The sequence below is a fragment of the Oryx dammah genome, unplaced genomic scaffold (assembly GCF_014754425.2).
Source record: "Oryx dammah isolate SB20612 unplaced genomic scaffold, SCBI_Odam_1.1 HiC_scaffold_28, whole genome shotgun sequence".
NCBI classification, from domain to species: Eukaryota; Metazoa; Chordata; class Mammalia; order Artiodactyla; family Bovidae; genus Oryx; species Oryx dammah.
This window is the reverse complement of record NW_024070212.1, coordinates 18,297,569-18,318,329: the sequence shown is the minus strand read 5'-3', so window position 1 is coordinate 18,318,329 and position 20,761 is coordinate 18,297,569. Positions and strand designations below refer to the sequence as shown.

At 40.6% G+C, this 20,761-nt stretch overlaps 1 protein-coding gene and 1 long non-coding RNA gene across 3 annotated transcripts in view; one reads left to right on the top strand and one right to left on the bottom strand.

Moving 5' to 3' along the window:
- LOC120855869 overlaps positions 1-735 on the bottom strand; it is a 23,975-nt gene extending 23,240 nt beyond the window's left edge. The window contains exon 1 of the long non-coding RNA XR_005719325.1: positions 604-735. This is a non-coding gene — a long non-coding RNA (uncharacterized LOC120855869). The remainder of the gene's footprint in view (positions 1-603) is intronic.
- Positions 736-811: 76 nt separating this feature from the next.
- The window catches only part of SNX27 (sorting nexin 27), an 80,504-nt gene continuing 60,554 nt past the window's right edge, over positions 812-20,761 (top strand). For both annotated transcript variants that reach the window (XM_040230675.1, XM_040230674.1), the window contains exon 1: positions 812-1,309. In XM_040230675.1, the coding sequence (XP_040086609.1) occupies positions 999-1,309 (311 nt within the window). In that variant the 5' untranslated portion in view covers positions 812-998. The remainder of the gene's footprint in view (positions 1,310-20,761) is intronic.

Genomic DNA, 20,761 nt, shown 5'->3' with positions numbered 1-20,761 from the left:
CCCCCCCCCCCCCCCCCCCGCCCCCTCGGCTCCGTCTGCTCGGGGAGGGGGTGTGGATCGTGGGTAGGGGGGAAGTGGAGACTCTGCTGTAGTATTCTTGCCTGGAAAATTCCAAGGACAGAGGAGTCTGGAGGGCTATAGTTCATGGGGCCCCACAAGGAGTCAGACACAACAGTTCTTATGTACTTACAATATAAGAAAAGAACGTTGCACAAAAATAACTGGGCTTTAGTTCCTGTTACTTAATAGCTGGATGACTGTAGTTCAGTTTCCTCATTCACGACCCGGTTGTCTCACAAGATTGTTGGAGTCCTGAAATACAATAATGTATGTAGGGACTTCCCTGGCAGTGCAGTGGTTAAGACTCTTGCACTTCTACTCCAAGAGGCAAGGGTTCCATCCCTGGTGGGGGAACTAAGATTCTGTATGCTGGCAGGCAGGATTCAGGTAAAAAAAGAAAGTAATAATGATGTATGTCGACACAAAATACTGAGCAAACGAGTTATAATTTAAGACCATGTTGAATCACAAATGTCAAATCTGTCCTAACAGAATTATTTTTAGAAGTTATGAAATGAAAAGAAAATTAAATTTGCCCCTCACCAAAAGATGATTCTGTCACCAACATTCTAGGCCGGATTAGGGACTCCCGGTCCAACAGGATAAAACGAACAAAAAGACGAACTACAACCCCCAGCAGGCTCTGCGCCCTGAATTGCGTCGTATAACCTCAGCTCCGGCCCGGGCCCAGCCCTCTCCCCGCTCCCACCAACCAGAAACTACATCTCCCAGGAGGCTTCACGGCATCTAACCGTCCTCTTTTTCCCCCGCCCCCTGTCTCCCCTTAACCCGCGCCGGTAGCTCCGTGGCCGACTAGGGTCCCGCGGTCGGCGGAGCGGGCGCGCGGGCCGGGGGTCGCGCGGCGGCTGAGAAGGGCGAGCACGCGCGGAGGGAGTGGAGGTGTAGGGCGGTGGGACTACTGCTTGCTAGCTCGCAAGATGGCGGACGAGGACGGGGAAGGGATTCACCCCGCAGCCCCTCACAGGAACGGAGGTGGCGGCGGCGGTGGGGGTTCTGGGCTCCACTGCGCCGGGAACGGCGGCGGGGGAGGCGGCGGCCCGCGGGTCGTGCGCATCGTCAAGTCCGAGTCCGGCTACGGCTTCAACGTGCGGGGCCAAGTGAGCGAGGGCGGGCAACTGCGGAGCATCAACGGAGAGCTGTACGCGCCGCTGCAGCATGTGAGCGCCGTGCTGCCCGGGGGGGCAGCCGACCGGGCCGGGGTGCGCAAGGGGGACCGCATTCTGGAGGTGTGAGTATTGGGGCTGCCCGCTGTCTCACCCCGCCCCCTCCCCTCCGTCTGTCCCTGCATTTCTCCCCTAACCCTGTCACCCTCAGGCCGCACCTCCCTGCACCCCCCGAACCGGCCCTCCGGTCCCCCGCCCCTCCACGGAGACTGACCCTTTTACTTCCCACACCCTGGGTTTCTGGGACCCCCACCTCCCTCCCTGTAATCTCCCAGCGTCCCTCCTGCTGTTACCCCTGCCCCCATTGCTTTGGCTTCTTTTCTGCCCCGCTTGCCTTCCCCCTCGGCATACTGCCGCCTTCTCCGCTTTCCTCTAGTTGAACCTCTTTCTGCTTCTGACTGACAGCATCTCTTTTTCTGACCCAGCCACTGTGTGGCCCCCGTCCAAGTTCTCATCTTGAACATCATAGTTTCTTGCTCTCTACCGCTCCTTTCAGCCCCCGTGGACCGTCCCTTCTGTCCTCTCGACCAAAGAGGCAGGACCTTTGATCTGCTCCTACTTTTCTCCGAAAACATATCCCTCCACGCCTCACTCCCTTTTCTTCCCTTAGTTACCCTTTCCTTATGGTTAAGCACTCGCTGTATTTTTGTATCCTACCGTGTGTCCCCTCTTTTTTTTGTATTCATACTCCAAGAATACCTTCTTCTCTGACCCTTGGGTTTTTTGTTGGTGGCGGCGGCGGCGGCCTCTTTGACACGATGGTTTGTCTTCACAGTAGTCCCTGCATCACATCAGGATTTTGAATCTAGTGTTCCAACACACCTCTCTGAGAGCACCCCTGTTCTGGCCCTCGTCTTCACTCCTGCACGGTACTCATACTTCTTTTGAGTCAGAGCTTTATGGTAGAACTCTCCCTAGCTGGTACTTCCGCCAAACTACACCCTTTTTGGGTCTTTGACCTCCGCACTTTTACAGGGCATGCCGTTTCCATTCTCTGTTGTATTCCCTTGTTATCTCATGCTTTATTTTTATCTTAGTCTTTCTCTCCTCTGGGTTGCTTTCACTTTCTTCTCTTTTTAGGCTCCTTCTGCTGTTGCAGCCCTTCCTCTTTCCTTGCTGCAACCCCTCCCCCTTCATATTCCTTCATCCTTACTTCCTCATTGCATCCCTTAACACTCTGGCAGGATGCTGCCCTGTTTTGCAGTTTTTTGCAGATCTCCTCCACTCCTTTAATCCAGCTGTTAACATTTGTGTTTTTATACTTTGTATTAAAATTTGTATAGTGCTTGCTGATTGACTGGTAGATGGTGTATACGCTGTCTCCATTCCCCTCAGCAGTCTTCAATCTTGCTGACTCTTGTCTTGTATATGCCTTTTTTCCCACACTTCTGTTCTTCCTTTCAGAGTTCAGATGTGCCCTCATCAATCTTTCTCTTTTCTTATCTTTTTGACCTTGCTTTACTCCTTGCAGGATCTCAGTCCCCCTACGGGGAATCTAACTCCCCACCCACGGCAGAGAAAGCTCAGAGCCCTAACCACTGGACCGCGAGGAAATGCCCTGTTTCTCATTTTTATAAATGTTATTTTTAACTCTAATTTCCCTGAACTTCAGCCTTTCCTCTAGTAGAACAGTAGGTTTGATCAAAGTTTCAAGGGAATAGTGTTTTGAAGGACCTGTAGAGGGTCTCCTTTCTTACTCAGCTCGCGCCTTTATCCTTGACATTCTTACTCTGTGGCATCCCTTCATTGTTTCCTCTTCCCCTACACTTCAAGAAAGAGGAGCTCACCAAAGTGTTTGAAGCTATTATACCTTTCCTCTGTCCTTTTTGTATATGAATGAGTTATTTTTCTGTTAATGTCCTACAATTATTTCTGGTTCTCTCTGGCAGTATATTCTTAATCTTTTGAGGTTTTATTCTCAAACTTTTGTTTTATACCTGGGCACCTAATTCTTTGTTTTTTTTTCCTAGATAACTCAAAATCTGTGACTGACATTTCCTTCTGGTGGAAGCTCTTGGAATTGTCATTTTCCTTTCCTTTTCAAAGTTAATTTTGGATCCACCTGTTTATTTTTAAATTTAAAACTGAAGTGTATATTTAAAATTATAAATCTATCATAGAGTTCTAAATCATTTACTCTTTACTGGAGGTAAAACAACTAAACTGAAACAAAGAATTCTGTAGAAGACAACAGCTAACATGACCATTTTATATATACTAACTAGTGTAGTTGGTGGCTTCTTGCCTTTTCTGTGGTTTTTCCGCAGAGTTCAGATATAAACTAGGTATTGTAAAGGAGACCTCAGGTGATTCCCTATAGAAGGACTTGCCTCAGGCACAGGTTCCAGTCTAGGCCCATTTCTCCTTCTAGAGAAAAGACATTACATTTTAGCACATCATTAGTGGTGAGTGGAGAACTTTATTTTCATGGGCAGGGCAAAAAGAGCTCTCTTTGCTAAGAGAACCTTTCTTGGAAGGTTGTGATGATCAGATATCTTCCAGACATTGGTTTCTCACCTTCCAACTGTATTTTGATTTCCAAATTCTTTGAGGCACCTCTGCTAATAGTGAAAACAGTGATAGTTGCACCACAGAGCCAAGGTAGTTGGTAAGTTGTTTGGGTCCTCAACTATACAGCTTCTTTCTCTTTCCTTCCTTCTAAAGTCTTCATTTTCTCCTTAGTTTTCAAGTGAGAGGAGGAAATCAGAGACATGGTTCTTGAGGGATATCTGTATCTGGAACTTGTTTTGACCTTGGTTAGGTTGATGCTGATTTTCCTAAAGCAATACTTTTCTCTGTCTCTTACCCAGGTTCCTTAATTAAGCTCTCTATTGTCCCAGGAAAGTTTTGGATGTTGATGAAATGCCAGGTAGGGTCAGGGTAGGTCTAGGTAGGTTATTATTGTGTAGATGTAGTTTGTATTGAGTCAAAGGTGGATGTTTGGACCTTGATAATTGCCCTTTCATACTTTTCTGCTTTCTTTCAATACATGAATTATTACAATTTCCATATGTTGCAGTAATTTTGACAACTGACAGAAGTTTGAAATAATAGAATAACTTTGAGATTTAAGAGAATACAGGCTTGGACAAAAAAGAGCATTATTTCTGTGCATTTCTTACTATGGCTCCTTACTATGGCCTTGTCCTCACTGAATCCTGGAAAAGTCTTTAAACTGAATTCAGTATGGTTTGGTTTGTCCTTCTCACTTCAAAACTGATTAGATTCTTAACTGTTTTGGGAAAGAGTCATGTTGCAAGGCTAGATACTAGAGTATGAACAAGCCTCTGTGACTTTTACTGCAGATGGAAAGTTTTCTCAAATGACACTGTTAGTCTCCACTTGTAATTTTTCACAGTGTAATATATATTGACTGTCTTCCCTGTGATGTGTATATACCTGGAGGCTAGTGAGAAAGGATGCTTTCAGTAAGTAGAACCAAAATAAATATGTCTTTGCACTAATTATATAGCGTATGAAATATTTGTCTTCAGGTTGATTTTTCTTAAGGTAGTTTCATGGGCTCTTGATTGCTTTCTTAAGAGATGCCTTTAGGAGGGTCTAAGTGTGCACTGGATATGGATATAGTCCTGTCTGTTTTTGAGAGATTAGGTTTGTCTTTTGGCTAGTTTGTTTTGTCTCTTTGCTATTTGTGTAATATGGTCTTCAATAAGCATGAACCCTAAGGTTGGCTTGTAAGCATTCAGTATCATGATATGTTTATGCTAGGCAGAGGGCGTATGCCTTAACTTCTTGATAGCTGCAAGGTAATATAACTTTCCTGTGTTAAACCATAAGAAAAATTGAAGATGTTTGTGTGTATGTATTAGTAATTTATTTTTAAAACTTATAAATATGTCATAGGCATTCTGTCTCCTTTTGCTTCATTTTATTTGAAAATTAACTAAAAAGAGGTTAGGGCCACAAGTATTTTTATGAGTTAAAAAGTACCTTCTTAAGATCTGCTTTCTCAGTTGTAGCTGAATTCTATTTAGCTTAGATTTTCAAGCTAGATTTTGAAAATGGTGTTTGAAATCATGGTTATTGATCAAAGGAAGTTTTTATGGCAGTGATTCTCAAGCTTGAGTATAAGAATCACTGGGTGTGCTTGTCAAAAGTATGGATTCTCAGGCTCACCCTTTAAAGATTATGAGTCAGTAGGTCTTGGATGGTGGCCTGAAGTCTTTATTTTTCACTCCCTTGCTAGGTGTGGTTAATACAGTCTACATACTGAACCTATACCTGGAGTGAATCTACAGGCCTTGAATTCTCAGTTCATTTTATTGTCATGGTTATGTAGAGAGTCATTAGTCAAGAAACAAAGAAAGTGAAATCCCAGCCCTTAGGACAATCAGTTCAGTAGATAATGGACTATTATATCTAGTCATCTGTACTTTATTTATTGAATCTTGCTTGTAGTTCAGTTGCTTAGCCATGTCCAACTCTTTGTGACCCTATGAACTGCAGCACGCCAGGCTTCCCTGTCCTTCACTATCTCTGGGAGTTTGCTTGAACTCATGTCCATTCAGTTGATGATGCCATTGAATCTTGCTGAGCTGTTGTAATAAAGAAGAGGGTTAAGAGGTAGGACAAGTTAATAGTAATAATAATCATATCACTTTGCAGTTTGTATAATGGCTTTCCTGGTGGCTCAGATGGTGAAGAATCCACCTGCAGTGCGAGAGACCTGGGTTGGGAAGATCCCCTGGAGGAGGGCATGGCAGCCCACTCCAGAATTCTTGCCTGGAGAATCCTGTGGACAGAGGAGCCTGGACGGCTATGGTCCATAGGGTGGCAAAGAGTCAGACACAGCTGAGCAACCAAGCACACAGCACACTTTGCACAGTGTTTTTATGTTTGATTTGATCTTCATAATAGCATTGTGAGACAGGGAGGTCAACTATTCTTGACTGAAGTCACTGGAAATTCTTAAAATTCAGTCACATTTCTGTGCAGCTGGGTAGCAATTGAACTTTAGTTCTATAGTTTTGAAGCGGAACTATTTTATAACTTTATTTACCCTGTTTCTCTTACTGTTGAATTGGGTGGAAGACAGGGACAAAATAGTCATTCTTTGCTGTTATTTTTTGCTGTCTTTATCAGTGAAGAGAACATGACGATTGTAACTGTAACCCCGAGAAATACTTTTAATTCCATAGGTAGTAGAGCAGCAAAATGATACAACTAAATTTGAAAATAGCATTGTCTTCCCCTCAGAAATGACTTCGGCAACATTGCTGTGACCAGGAAAAAGATTTTTTGTTGGTAACATGAAGATTTTTGTCTGGGTCATGTAAGTTGCTGTGAAGGACAGTCCTGTTTGCAGCCACTACTTTACAGTTTTGTTTCAGGAGAGAGTTTGTTGCCATGCTCTCAAAGATAATTGTTTTTTTAGATAAGTCCCATTGGGAATAATTCTTATGATCCGTAGATAAGCAAAGAGGCTCAGTTGACAAGCAAACACTTATGATTTATGATCACAGCAGGGCGCTTAGGGAGCATGATCTGTGGTGAGTTCATCTGTTAGATGATGGCACACAGGATATTGTAGTGGTTTAGGTTAGAGCCGGTTAGGGTCCTTCTGTTCTTCTACCATCAGCTGTATAGATAGTTTCTGTGCTTCCCTTGGGTGGTCTAGGAAGAGCCTCTGTATGGGTCCACATTTGGGGGAAAAACTATTCCAGGCCTACATTTGGAAAAAACAGTATCTAGGCAGTTTAAAAATGTTAATTGGAACTCATAGTAAGAGTAACATTTTGTATTTCAATCCAATTAAAAATGACAACAACAACCCAACAACCCACCTGAAACAAGTTTCCCAAAACTGTATTTACTAGTATCTTGCACTCTGGTACTTTTTAGTCTGTTCAGTATTTTATTTTTTTGTTTGAATGCTGATGGTGACCCACTGCATTAATATCCTGACTCATTAGGTTGTAATCCACTGTTTGAAAAACAGTGACTTAGAGTGTCACTTTTCTGATATTGGCCCACTAACATCACCTCATATTCAGCCTGATACCACAATTAAGCACAAGCTATGTGTAAAATACTGTTAGGCTCATATGAGTCCCAGAGTCCCAGCATCCCTGCCCTTGAGAAATCTACACTGCAGGTGGGTTAGATCTAACTGCTTGAAGTTAGATCAAACAGGGTTTTGATTGCAGTGCTAAAAAGTTTGGATTTTATACTGTTTTTGAGGTCAGAATATGGTAGTATGTGTATTAATATCCAGGACTCCCTGTGCATTTAGTTTTTATTTAATTATTGGTCTGAAGAGGTTGAATAACATTTACAAGACCAGAGAGGAGAGTCACTGTGAGAATTTCAGAGCATCTACTCTCTCGGGCTGTCTTGTACTACTATATAAAGAGGGGAACGAAAGACCGCTAAGTTCTAATTCCCAGAGGCGAGAGTAGCAGATGAGGCACTCGTTGGCTTTCGTTTGTATATGTAGTTACCTCACAGCCCGGGTCAGCTTCTCAAGCGTCCGCTTCTCTTTCTCGTCTGTTTTACGTGACTGTACTTGCTGTCGTGTTTACAGTTGATCCTGTGTACTGTAGGCCCCCTTGTGCTCTGACATACAGATGTTCTCTTTTAGCTGCACTCCTCTAATTTGAAGATGCCTCTTTTAAATCTTTTATCTTGGCATATACAGCATGTTTGGGAGTTGAGGGGGACTGAAGGAACTTCAAACATACAGTACTAAGACTTATACCTGCAGTCTACCTTTAGAATGAAAAAATTGTTACGATTCTTCAAATAATTTTTAAGAATTGATGGAGACTGTACAGTGAATTTCTGCTGTCAGTAATGTGAGGGGTGCTTAAGAATTAACTTATGTGATAGAACGTTAGTAAATGCTAGGTAGTACGTGTGTAGCTTCTTTTGTTTGTTACTCATTTTTCCTGTTAACTAATGAAGCTCTCATATAGTTGAGGAAATACACCTGTCTGCAGGGTTTTAAAGTTGCAGAGTAAGGTACTGTATTTGAGTACCCTTATGTGTACTTCCTTCAGTGCACTTCCGTTATTATGAAAGCATCTTTTAAAAATGATTTGTTTTTGCTTAAGCTCTCTGAAACTGCAGATTCTTGTCTCAGGCCTTAGAGCAAGACTAGAATGGCAGGCGTATGTATTCTGTGGACTTCAGGCACAGGGAACTAGTTTACTTCTGTTTGGAAAAGTGCAGAGCAGTCTGCAGACAGTCAGCTGCTTGCCTGGATTTTCTCCCAGCTGCGCTCAAGAGCTTGATTACTCTTAGGGAGAGCTACTCAGTGAATTAACCAGGAAGTTTTCTCTCTACTGCTCCACCTCCCCCACAGCACTTTTATATCTGTGTGTCTGTCTGGTTCTGGTTATATTTCTTTAGTATGTTCTGAAAATTGGGAGGTTGATTAGTTTAATGGCTGGAGATCTTGGAAAATTGTGATGACCTCTGTGAAAGTTCTGAAAACTTCTTTGACTTCTTTTGCTGATCAGTTTAATCATGATAAAATTTGTAATTTATAAAGTATGTAGTTTTTCTGTTGAATGTACCATGAAGGTTACTTAATTCTTTTTACCTGTTATGATTATTTTGATTCTGATAGAGTTAAAAACTTTTTTGGATCTGTTTTCTCATGGTATGTAGCTTACATCTCTTTTCTTAGAAATGGCAATGAATTTTGTTCTGTTTGGTGTTTTGAATCTAAAGAAATGTGACACTGAAGTTTCCCTTTATGAATTGTGTGCTGATAGATTATTTTAGATTTCCCTGGCCTAAAAATTATCTTTTATGTTAACTAATTTGGAAAAAGTCTTACTGTAACTTTTTTCTCACTTAATATGTTGAAATAGATTATAGCTTACAAAAACTATATGTAGTCTGTGTTCCTCAGCTTTCAAAAGAAATGGCACAAATTTAATTTGGGTTAAAGGATGCATTTAATTGCTAGTGAGTCATATCACTTCAAAAGTATCTCTCTTTTTATTAATTTCTAAGGGCTTCTTTCAAAGATGAAGGTATTTTGAACTGCTTTTTCAATAGTAGTGATAGATTTACACTTCTACTCACACTCAAATACAGTACCTCTGAATACTAGTTGAATATTTAGAAAATGGGTGTTGGGATTCAGGGTGCCATCTGTCACCCCAGAATGGACTTATCCGATCACGTGAGGAATCATGCTTTTAATTGCTTTATGTGGTAATTCAGAAATAGTAATGAAACAGAACTTTAGAATATTAAGATGCCTTCTTTGGTAATTTACCTGAGTTGCAAACTCAAAAGTTGTTGATAAAGCAAGTATATCTTATTGTTTAACTTTCACCGTATACCAAACTAAAAACATTTGGGAGTTGCATTTAAATTGGCTGTAAAGGCGATGGTTCAAATTATAGCAGATCTCAAGAGCCTGAGTTGGTGTTGAGAAATGATTTAGGGCTGATTATTTTTGTTTTGCTGGTGAATAACTGATTGAGGTATCCTCAGAAATAGGGTACATGGGAAGAGAATGAATTAAGTTAGGGAAACTATTATGGCTATTAACAACTTTCTTGCCTGTAGCATTCATTATCCCACACTGCGAAGAAGTAACCCATTTTCACATCCAGCTGGTGGCTTAGACGGTAAAGAATCTGCCTTCTATGTGGGAGATCTGGCTTCCATCCCTGGGTTGGAAAGATCCCCTAAAGAAGGGAATGGCTATCCATGCCAGTATTCTTGCCTGGAAAACCCCGTGGACAGGGGACCCTCTGAGAGCAGTAGTCCATGGGGTTGCATAGAGTTGGATATGAGAGAGCAACTACCAGTTTCACTTTCATAGAGTTGTTGTATGCTGATCAAGTTTTTAAAGATAAAAATTGAAAAGTAAGTAAGCAAAATAATCTTACCCAGACAAAATAAATGTATATCTTCACAGCTTTAGCATCAGGAATTTCTTTAAGACTTTACTGGTAATATTTAGCCTCTATTATTTGAGGAAACCCATTGTGTTTAATTTTTTCTAAGTGTGGTGCATTTGTTTTTTATGAGATGAAACAGTATAATTATAATAGATTTTATTCCCACAATTAACATAAAGGCTACTTTTTAAATGTCAGCATGTTTGTTTCTTATTCCTTCTTCTTACCTCATTTTGCTATCCTTGGAATTAAGGTTTATTTTTTAAAATTAATAAAAACTTTTGTTTTCAATATATTTCTTCTTTTTTTTTCAGTATATTTCAATAAAGGAAAACATAGCCTCACTTTGAAATTGTTTACATAATTGAATGTCATATTTTATTCTTAAGCATTATTTTCATTGCTTCCCGTAATAGGAAACAAAACTGTCACTAATACTAAAACTTGAAAAATGTAGAGCTTGCATATTTTTAGTACTTCCCTCTAAATAGTGAACAGGATCTTCTGGTGGCTCAGTCTGTAAAGAATCTCCTGCAATGCAGGAGACTCAAGTTAGGTCCCTGGGTTGGAAAGATCTCCTGGAGAAGGGAATGGCAACCCACTCCAGTTTTCTTGCCTGGAGAATTCGATGGACAGAGAAGCCTGGTAGGCAGCAGTCCACGGGGGTCACAAAGAGTCAGACACAAGTGAGTGACTAACACTTTCACACTTTCACTAAACAGTGAAACCAGTATAAAAATTAAAAATAAGGAATGAAATTATGAAAGTGCATGAAGGAAAACTAGTATGAGTTTATATGCTAGCCTTAATAATCACCTTTCATTCATTCAGGGACATTAAAAAAAAATTATTTGCTTATTTATTTTTGGCTGTGCTGTCTTTGTTGCGGTGCACAGGCTCCTCATTGAGGTAGTTTCTCTGTTGCGGAGCTGGGCTCTAGAGTGTGTGGGCTTCAGTAGCTGCAGTGTGTGCTCTCAGTAGCTGTGGTTTCCTGACTCTCGAGCACAGAGGGTCAGTGGTTGTGGCACTTGTGCTTAGTTGCTCTGCGACATGTGGGATCTTCCCGGACTAGGGATCGTATCTGTGTCACCTACATTGGCAGGCAGATTCTTTGCCACTGAGCCACCAGGGAAGACCCCCAGGGAAAATTTTTAATGAGTACTTACTATATGACATATACAATATTGGACACTGGGGTTAGGAAGCTGAATGACAAGTAGTCTTTGCCCTAAGGAATTTTAGGTTTGATGGGGAATCTGGCAGCCTCAGGTCATTCCTTAAGCCCAGTTGACCTGAGGTCTCATTCCTCCTTGCTAACCTTTCCCATCATGCCTCCCCACAATGGAATGAACAAGTTTAGAGCAATTCCTGCAAGTGCCGGTAAGTACTTTTCTACCCTTAGTATCTAAACTAGTAATGCAGGGGCCCAGATACCATGTGCCTATTAACAGGAGCCTTCCAGGCACAAAATGTACTAAAACTGGGAAGACTATGTAGTGTATGGTACAAACCAAGACACTTGAGGATGAAAGGGACCCATTAGTTAAGCTAGGAAGGAACATGTAAACTAGTTGTGTCCTGGCCACCTGGAACACAAATCTATAGCCTTGGTAATTTTAAATATAGGAGGCTGTTTTAAAATTCTAAGACTAGAGTTTTGTATTCTATTAGGAGGGAAATGAACCAGTTCATTTTTATTCTTGATGTCAAGTTGTTCCATTGGCCTTGTAGGTAATTATCAGATAACAAATGAACTTTTCTTCTGAACAGCTTGATTATAATTTTGTATTGATTTTTAAAATGTCTGAAAACCTTAATCCCTATTATACTTTTTTTTTAATTGAATGACAAATAAGATTTATTTATTTAGAAATAAGTCTGTCTGTGCCAGTTATGTTTGTATCCTGATTACCTTGGAACTAGAAGGTTTGAGGAATCTATTACTCCTTCCCAAGTAGTCAACCCTTGTTAACTGTGGCTGGAAGTATTATGGTTGAAAGTCAGATGAGGTTTATTTGTGCTTTTATTGCCTCAGACAGCATTCTTTGTGAATAGAACACCCAGCCAAGGTTAAAGAGTCCCAGTGATGATGAGCAGCTTATTTGACAAGTTATTTATTCTTTTTTCCCTCTTTAGGAAGACCAGATGCACATTGATATACCTCTCAGTTTCTCAGTCCCAACAGGGCATACTCTATTGTTATTATTAACAGTAATACGGTATTCTCTTTTGCCCAGCATTAAAATTTTGGATGCGCTTAAAAATATTGGTGTAAATATTGCATTTTGCTTTTGATACTTAAAAAAGGCACCAGGGTTTGGGAATTAGGGGTCTCCATAGAATGCATAACCTCCACCATTGTAAACATTCCCCACCAGAGATGGTTAGAATTGATGAGCCTACATTGATAGATCATTGTCACTCAGAGTCCATGATTTATTTTAGGGTTCACTCTTGGTGTTGCGTATTCTGTGGGTTTGGACAAATTTGTAATGATGTGTCTGCCATTATTGCATACAGAGTACTTTTGCTGCCCTAAAAGTCCCCTGTGCTCTGCTTATTCATTCCTTTCTCCCCCTAAGCACTGGCAACTAATCTTTTTACTGTCTCCATAGTTTTGCCTTTCCCAGGTTATCATATAGTTGGAATCATACACTATGTACCCTTTTCAGACTGTCGTCTTTTACTCAGTAATATACATTTAAGTGTCCTTCATGTCTTTTCCGGAGGAGGCAATGGCACCCCACTCCAGTACTCTTGCCTGGAAAATCCCATGGACGGAGGAGCCTAGTGGGTTGCAGTCCATGGGGTCGCTAAGAGTCGGACACGACTGAGTGACTTCATTTTCACTTTTCACTTTCCTGTATTGGAGAAGGAAATGGCAACCCACTCCAGTGTTCTTGCCTGGAGAATCCCAGGGATGGGGGAGCCTGGCGCGCTGCTGTCTCTTGGGTCACACAGAGTCGGACACGACTGAAGCGACTTAGCAGCAGCAGCAGCATGTCTTTTCATGGCTTGATAGCTCATTTCTTTCTAGTGCTGAATAATATTCCTTTGTCTAGTTCTACCACAGTTTGGGCGTCCGAGATAGTGTAGTTTCCATATATATATCCCCCACTCCTCCCAAACAGTTTCTCCTTATGAACGTCTTATATTAGTATGATTATTTGTTAATTGTTTTAACATTTATTAAAATAAATCAATGTTGACACATTATTACTAACTGAAGCTCATAGTTTATTCTGATTTCCTTAGTTTTTCCCTATTGTCTTTCTGTTTCCGAATCCCATCCAGGACACCACATTACATTTAGTTGTCATGTCTCCTTAGGCTCATCTTAGCTGTGACAGTTTCTTAGTCTTTCCTTGATTTTGATGACCTTGACATTTTTGAGGCGTACTGGTCAAGTATAGTACATCTTACTATTAGAATTTGTCTGCGTTTTTTTCCTGATTAGATTGAAATTTTGGGAAGACAGCCACAGAAGTAAAGTGCCATTTTCATCAGTTCATATCAAGGGTGTATTTTATCATCATGATTTGTGACTGTTTATATTGACCTTGATCATCTGGCTAAAATAGTATTTGCCAGGTTTCCCTACTATATTCTCCTCTCCCCCCTTTTCATACTGTAGACTTTGGATAGAAGTCACTATATATGCAGCTCATACTTGGGTTCTTCCCTTTTAGTATGAAGTAACTATATAATTTATTTGGAATTCTACACAGGAGTAGAATGTCTCTTCTTTGTGTATTTATTCTGTCATTTATTTGTATCAGTATGGGCTAATGAATTATTTATTTTATACTTTGTGTTATATAAGGAGCTTCCCTGGTGGCTCAGACAGTAAGAATCTACCTGCAGTCCTGGAGACCTGGGTTTGATTCCTGGGTTGGGTAGGAAATGACTACCCACTTCAGTATTTTGCCTGAACAAGTCCATGCAGTTGCAAAGAGTTGGACACAACTGAGTGACTAACGTTTTGGCTTTTCACTTAGGTTATAAACTCTGATACTGCCAGTGTATTTTGTTGCTCCAGAATTGGCCACTGGTAGCTTTCTCGTTTGGCTTGTGTGCTTTTCTGCCATCCTCTCATCAGTGTGTGTTTTTTTCATTTGTTTTTTGAGCACTTTCTTTCTTTCTGGTACTACAGAAGGCTCTAGGCTCATCTTGGGTATTTCCTGCTCCAGTCCTAGAATCAGTCATTTCTCCAGGAGGCACTGGTTCTTTTTATTGAAGCATAATATTAGAAACCAAGGTCTGGGCATTAGGTATGGTTCTTGGTACAAGGGTATACCTTCTTTTAGACCCTCTCAGCTGACAGAGCAAAGAAATATATGTGTTTATGAATCCCTGTGTATATTCCTGAGTTGAGTTCAGTTGCTCAGTCATGTCCAACTCCTTGCAACCCCATGGACTGAGCACGCCAGGCTTCCCTGTCTATCACCAACTCCCGGAGCTTGCTCAGACTCATGTCCATCAAGTCAGTGATGCCATCCAACCATCTCATCCTCTGTCGCCCCCTTCTCCTCTTGCCTTCAGTCTTTCCAGCATCAGGGTCTTTTCAAATGAGTCAGTTCTTCGCATCAGGTGGCCAGAGTATTGGAGTTTCAGCTTTAGCATCAGTCCTTGCAGTGAGTATTCAGCACTGATTTCCTTTAGGATTGACTGGTTTGATCTCCTTGCAGTCCAAGGGAATCTCAAGAGTTCTCCAACACCACAGTTGAAAAGCATCAATTCTTTGGTGCTCAGCTTTCTTTGTAGTCCAGCTCTCACATCCATGCATGACTATTGGAAAAGCCATAGCTTTGACTAGATGGACCTTTGTCAGCAAAATAATGTCTCTTTTTAATATGCTGTCTAGGTTTGTTGTAGTTTTCCTTCCAAGGAACAAAGCATCTTTTAATTTCATGGCTGCAGTCACCATCTGCAGTGATTTTGGAGCCCCCAAAAATAGTCTGTCACTGTTTCTGTTGTTTCCCCATCTATTTGCCGTGAAGTGATGTGACTGGATGCCATGATCTTAGTTTTTTGAATGTTGAGTTTTAAGCCAACTTTTTCACTCATTGAGTTGTAAGCCAGCTTTTTCACTCACCTCCACATATCTATAAATATTTCTCTATGTAACCATCTGTATCTATAGAAACTTAAACATGACTTCTTTCTGATGTCTCTGCCTTTTCTTCATTACTATATGGATGTTTTGTCCCCCTCCCCTTGCTGATCTGTTCATTTTCACTCCGACATTGAGGAACTTGACTCCCTGCATCCACCCTTTATTTACTTAATTGTTCAGTTCCAGTATACAAATGTAGCAATACCAGAATTGTTAACCTGTACCCGGTGGGAAACAACTTTATTGACTAGAATACAGTACTTTGGTGCAGTCCCTTTGGCCTTGAATTCATTTCCAGATACTTAGGTCTGTATCTCCCTGCCCCAACCCTGTTCAGTGAGACTTTTTGAAATAGATTTGAAATATAGTTAGACTCTCTTGTCACAACTGGAATTCTCTGGACTTACTGACTTAAGAAAAAGTTGCAAATCTTAAAGGTTTCAGTTCAGTCACTCAGTCGTGTTCGACTCTTTGTGACCCCATGGACTGCAGCATGCTAGGCCTCTCTGTCTATCACCAATTCCTGGAGTTTACTCAGACCCATGTCCATTGAGTTGGTGATGCCATCCAACCATCTCATCCTCTATTGTTCTCATCTCCTCTTGCCTTCAGTCTTTCCCAGCATTAGGGTCTGTTCCAATGAGTCAGTTCTTTGCATCAGGTGGCCAAAGGATTGGAGTTTCAGCTTCAGCATCAGTCCTTCCAATGAATATACAGGACTAATTTCCTTTAGGATGGACTGGTTGAATCTCCTTGCTCCCAAGGGACTCTCAAGAGTCTTCTCCAACACCGCAGTTGAAAAGCATCAATTCTTTGGCGCTCAGCTTTCTTTATAGTCCAACTCTCACATCCATCCATGACTACTGGAAAAACCATAGCTTTTACTAGATGGACCTTTGTTGGCAAAGTAATGTCTCTACTTTTTAATATGCTATCTAGGTTGGTCATAGCTTTTCCTCCAAAAAGTAAGCGTCTTTTAATTTCACGGCTGCAGTCACCATCTGCAGTGATTTTGGAGCCTGACAAAGTAGTCTGTCACTGATTCCACAGTTTCCCCATCTATTTGCCATGAAGTGCTGGGACCAGATGCCATGATCTTCGTTTTCTGAATGTTGAGTTTTAAGCCAACTTTTCACTCTCCTCTTTCACTTTCATCAAGAGGCTCTTTAGTTCTTCTTCACTTTCTGCCATAAGGGTGGTGTCATCTGCATATCTGAGGTTATTGATATTTCTTCCGGCAATCTTGATTTCAGCTTATGCTTCATCTCATGATGCATTCTGCATATAAGTTAAATAAGCAGGGTGACAATATACATCCTTGATGTACTCCTTTCCTGATTTGGAACTAGTCTGTTGTTCCAGTTCTAACTATTGCTTCTTGACACACATACAGGTTTCTCAGGAGGCAGGTCATATGGCCTGGAATTCCCATCTCTTGAAGAATTTTCCACATTTTGTTGTGATCCACACAGTCGAATGCTTTGGCATAGTCAATAAAGCAGAAATAGATGTTTTTTTCTGGAACTCTGGTTTTTCAGTGATCCAGTGGATGCTGGCAATTTGATCTCTGGTTCCTTTGCCTTTTCTAAATCTGGAAGTTCACGGTTCACATACTGTTGAAGCCTGGCTTGGAGAATTTTGAGCATTACTTTGCTAGCATGTGAGATGAGTGCAATTGTGCGGTAGTTTGAGCATTCTTTGGCATTACTTTTCTTTGGGATTGGAATGAAAACTGACCTTTTCCAATCCTGTGGCCACTGCTGAGTTTTCCAAATTTGCTGACATATTCAGTGCAACACTTTCACAGCATCATCTTTTAGGATTTGAAATAGCTGAACTGGAATTCCATCACCTCCACTAGCTTTGTTCGTAGTGATTCTTCCTAAGGCCTACTTGACTTCACATTCCTGGATGTCTGGCTCTAGGTGAGTGATCACACCATCATGATTATCTGGGTCATGAAGATCTTTTTTGTATAGTTCTTCTGTGTATTCTTGCCACCTCTTCTTAGTATCTTCTGCTTTTGTTAGGTCCATACCATTTCTGTCCTTTATTGTGCCCATCTTTGCATGAAAAGTTCCCTTGGTCTCTCTGATTTTCTTGAAGAGATCTCTAGTCTTTCCCATTCTATTGTTTTCCTCTATTTCTTTGCACTGATCACTGAGGAAGGCTTTCTTGTCTCTGCTTGGTATTGTTTGGAACTCTGCATTTAAATGGGTGTATCTTTCCTATTCTCCTTTGGCTTTTCTTCTGTTCTTTTTACAGCTATTTGTAAGGCCTCCTCAGACAACCATTTCACCTTTTTGCATTTCGTTTTCTTGGGGATGGTCTTGATCCCTGTCTCCTGTACAGTGTCATGAACCTCCATCCATAGTTCTTCAGGCACTTTGTCTATCAGATCTGATCCCTTGAATCTTTTTGTCACTTCCACTGTATAATCGTAAGGGATTTGATTTAGATCATACCTGATTAGTCTGGTGGTTTTCCCCACTTTCTTCAATTTTAATCTGAATTTAGCAATAAGGAGTTCATGAACTAAGCCACAGGCAGCTCCTGGTCTTGTTTTTGTTGACTGTTGTAAACTCTATTGAGTAAATACCTAGGAGTGTGATTGTTGGATATTATTGGTGAGACTATGGTGAGCTTCTCCATCTTCGGCTGCAAAGAATATAATCAGTCTGATTTCAGTATTGACCATTTGGTGATGTCCATGTGTAGAGTCTTCTCTTGTGTTGTTGGAAGAGGGTGTTTGCTATGATCAGTGCGTTCTCTTGGCAAAACTCTATTAGCCTTTGCCCTTTTACATTCTATACTCCAAGGCCAGATTTGCCTGTTACTCCAGGTATTTCTTGACTTCCTACTTTTGCATTCCAGTTCCCTATAATGAAAAGGACATCGTTTTTGGGTGTGAGTTTTAGAAGGTCTTGTAGGTCTTCATACAACTAGTCAGCTTCAGCTTCTTCAGCGTTACTGGTCGGAGCCTAGACTTGGATTACTGTGATATTGAATGGTTTGCCTTGGAAACGAACAGAGATTATTCTGTCGCTTTTGAGACTGCATCCAAGTACTGCATTTTGGACTCTTATAGACTATGATGGCTACTCCATCTCTTCTACTACTAGATTCTTGCCTAGTAGTAGATAGAGTGTTAGTAGTAGTAGTAGATATAATGGTCATCTGAGTTAAATTCACCCATTCCAGTCCATTTTAGTTTGCTGATTCCTAAAATGTTGATGTTCACTCTTGCCATCTCCTGTTTAACTACTTCTAATTTACCTTGATTCATGGACCTAACATTCCAGGTTCCTTTGCAGTATTGTTCTTTACAGCATTAGACTACTTCCATCACCAGTCACATCCACAACTGGGTGTTGTTTTTGCTTTGGCTCTTTCTCTTCATTCTTTCTGGAGTTATTTCTCCACTGATCTCCAGTAGCATGTTGGGCACCTACTGACCTGGGGAGTTCATCTTTCAGTGTCCTATCTTTTTGGCTTTTCATACTGTTCATGGGGTTCACAAGGCAAGAATACTGAAGTGGTTTGCCATTCCCTTCTCCAGTGGGCCACGTTTTGTCAGAACTCTCCATCATGACCTGTCCGTCTTGGGTGGCCTTACATGGGTGGCGTGGCTCATAGTTTCATTGAGTTAGACAAGGCTGTGGTCCATGTGATCAGATTGGTTAGTTTTCTGTGACTATGGTTTTCAGTCTGTCTGCCCTCTGATGGAGAAGGATAAAAGGCTTATGGAAGCTTCCTGATGGGAGAGACTGCTGGGGAAACTGGGTCTTGTTCTGATGGGCGGGGCTATGCTCAGTAAATCTTTAATCCAATTTTCTGTTGAAGGTTTAAGGTTTACACTTTGTGTTTTAAAGTTCTGTAGGTTTTGACATGTGCATCCTGTCATGCATGCAGTGTTACAGTATCATACAGAGCAGTTTCACTGCAGTAAAAACCCCCCCTGCTTCACTTATTCATCCCTCCACCATCCAAAGCCCTGGCAGCCTACTGGTATTTGCCTTTTCTGAAATGTCATGTAATTAATTGGAATCATACAATACCATTTCAGATTGGCTTCTTTCCCTTGGCAATGTGCATTTAAAATTCCCTCATGTCTTTTTGTGGCTTGAGAGCTTATTTCTCATTATAACTGAATAATATTCCATTGTCTAGATGTACCTTTGTTTCTATCCATTCACTTATAAAAGACATCTTGGTTGCTTTCAGGTTTTGGCAATTATGAATAAAATTGCCATAAACATTTATGTACAGGTTTTTGTGTGAATATAAGTTGTAAACGCTATTGAGTAAATACCTAGGAGTGTGATTGTTGGATATTATTGGTGAGACTGTGGTGAGACTTTTAAAGAAACTGTCAAACTGTCTTCCACAGTGGTTATACCATTGAATGAGTTGCTGTTGCTTCACATCTTAACCACCATTTGATATTATCATTTTTAAAAAACCCATTCAAATAGGTTGTTTAATGTTATTTGCAGTTCTTGGAGAAGAAAGTGGCAACCCACTCCAGTGTTCTTGCCTGGAGAATCCCAGGGACGGGGGAGCCTGATGGGCTGCTGTCTGTGAGGTCGCACAGAGTCGGACACGACTGAAGCGACTTAGCAGCAGCAGCAGCATGATGAATGATGTTGAGTAACTTTTATATGCTTATTTGCCATTTGTATATGTTTTTTTCAGAGGTGTCTGTTCAGATCTTTTGCCCGGTTTTAGCTTGTTTTCTTACTGTTGAGCTTTACGTTTTAACGTTCTTTTATATTTTGGATATAAGTCTTTTATCAGATGTGTTTTCCAAATATTTTCTCCTAGTCTGTGGCTTGTTTTTCATTCTCTTAATAGTATCTTGAAGAGTAGACATTTTTAATTTTAATAAAATTCATCTTAGCAGTTCTTTTTTCACGGATCACGTTTTTGTTGTTTAAAATCTCATTGTCATAACCATCACTTAGATTTTCTCCCATGTTATCTTTTAGAAGTTGCATTTTTGTAATCCATTTCTTAGCATTGACTCAAACATATATCTAGATTATCTTGTTCATATTTAAATTTTTAAATGATTGCTTTATAGTCAAATTGTTTTACCATAATTTTCTTGACCATTCATTTCCCCCTATTGTTGACTTTTTATAAGAACAGAAATTGGGAAACAACCTAAATAATGATGAGCATACTTGCGCTTCGCCTTTTATGTGTTCAGAATTATTTCATTTCTTCCCACAAATACTTGAGAATGGTCTACATGCCACTATAAAGTTCTTGTCTTCATGGAACTCATATTTTGGTGATTTCCTTAGGATAAATCCTCAGGCCCCTTGGGGTTGAAAGAACATGAACATTTTTAGGACTTTAGATGCATATTACCAGTGAAATTGCTTTCCAAGAGTATTTTACCTATTTATATGGTCGTCATCTCATTTTCCATATGTTAACATTAAAAGTAATTGAGATAATAGTTTTGCACCTTTAAAATCATTAACCAGATTTACTGTTTATTAAAAAAA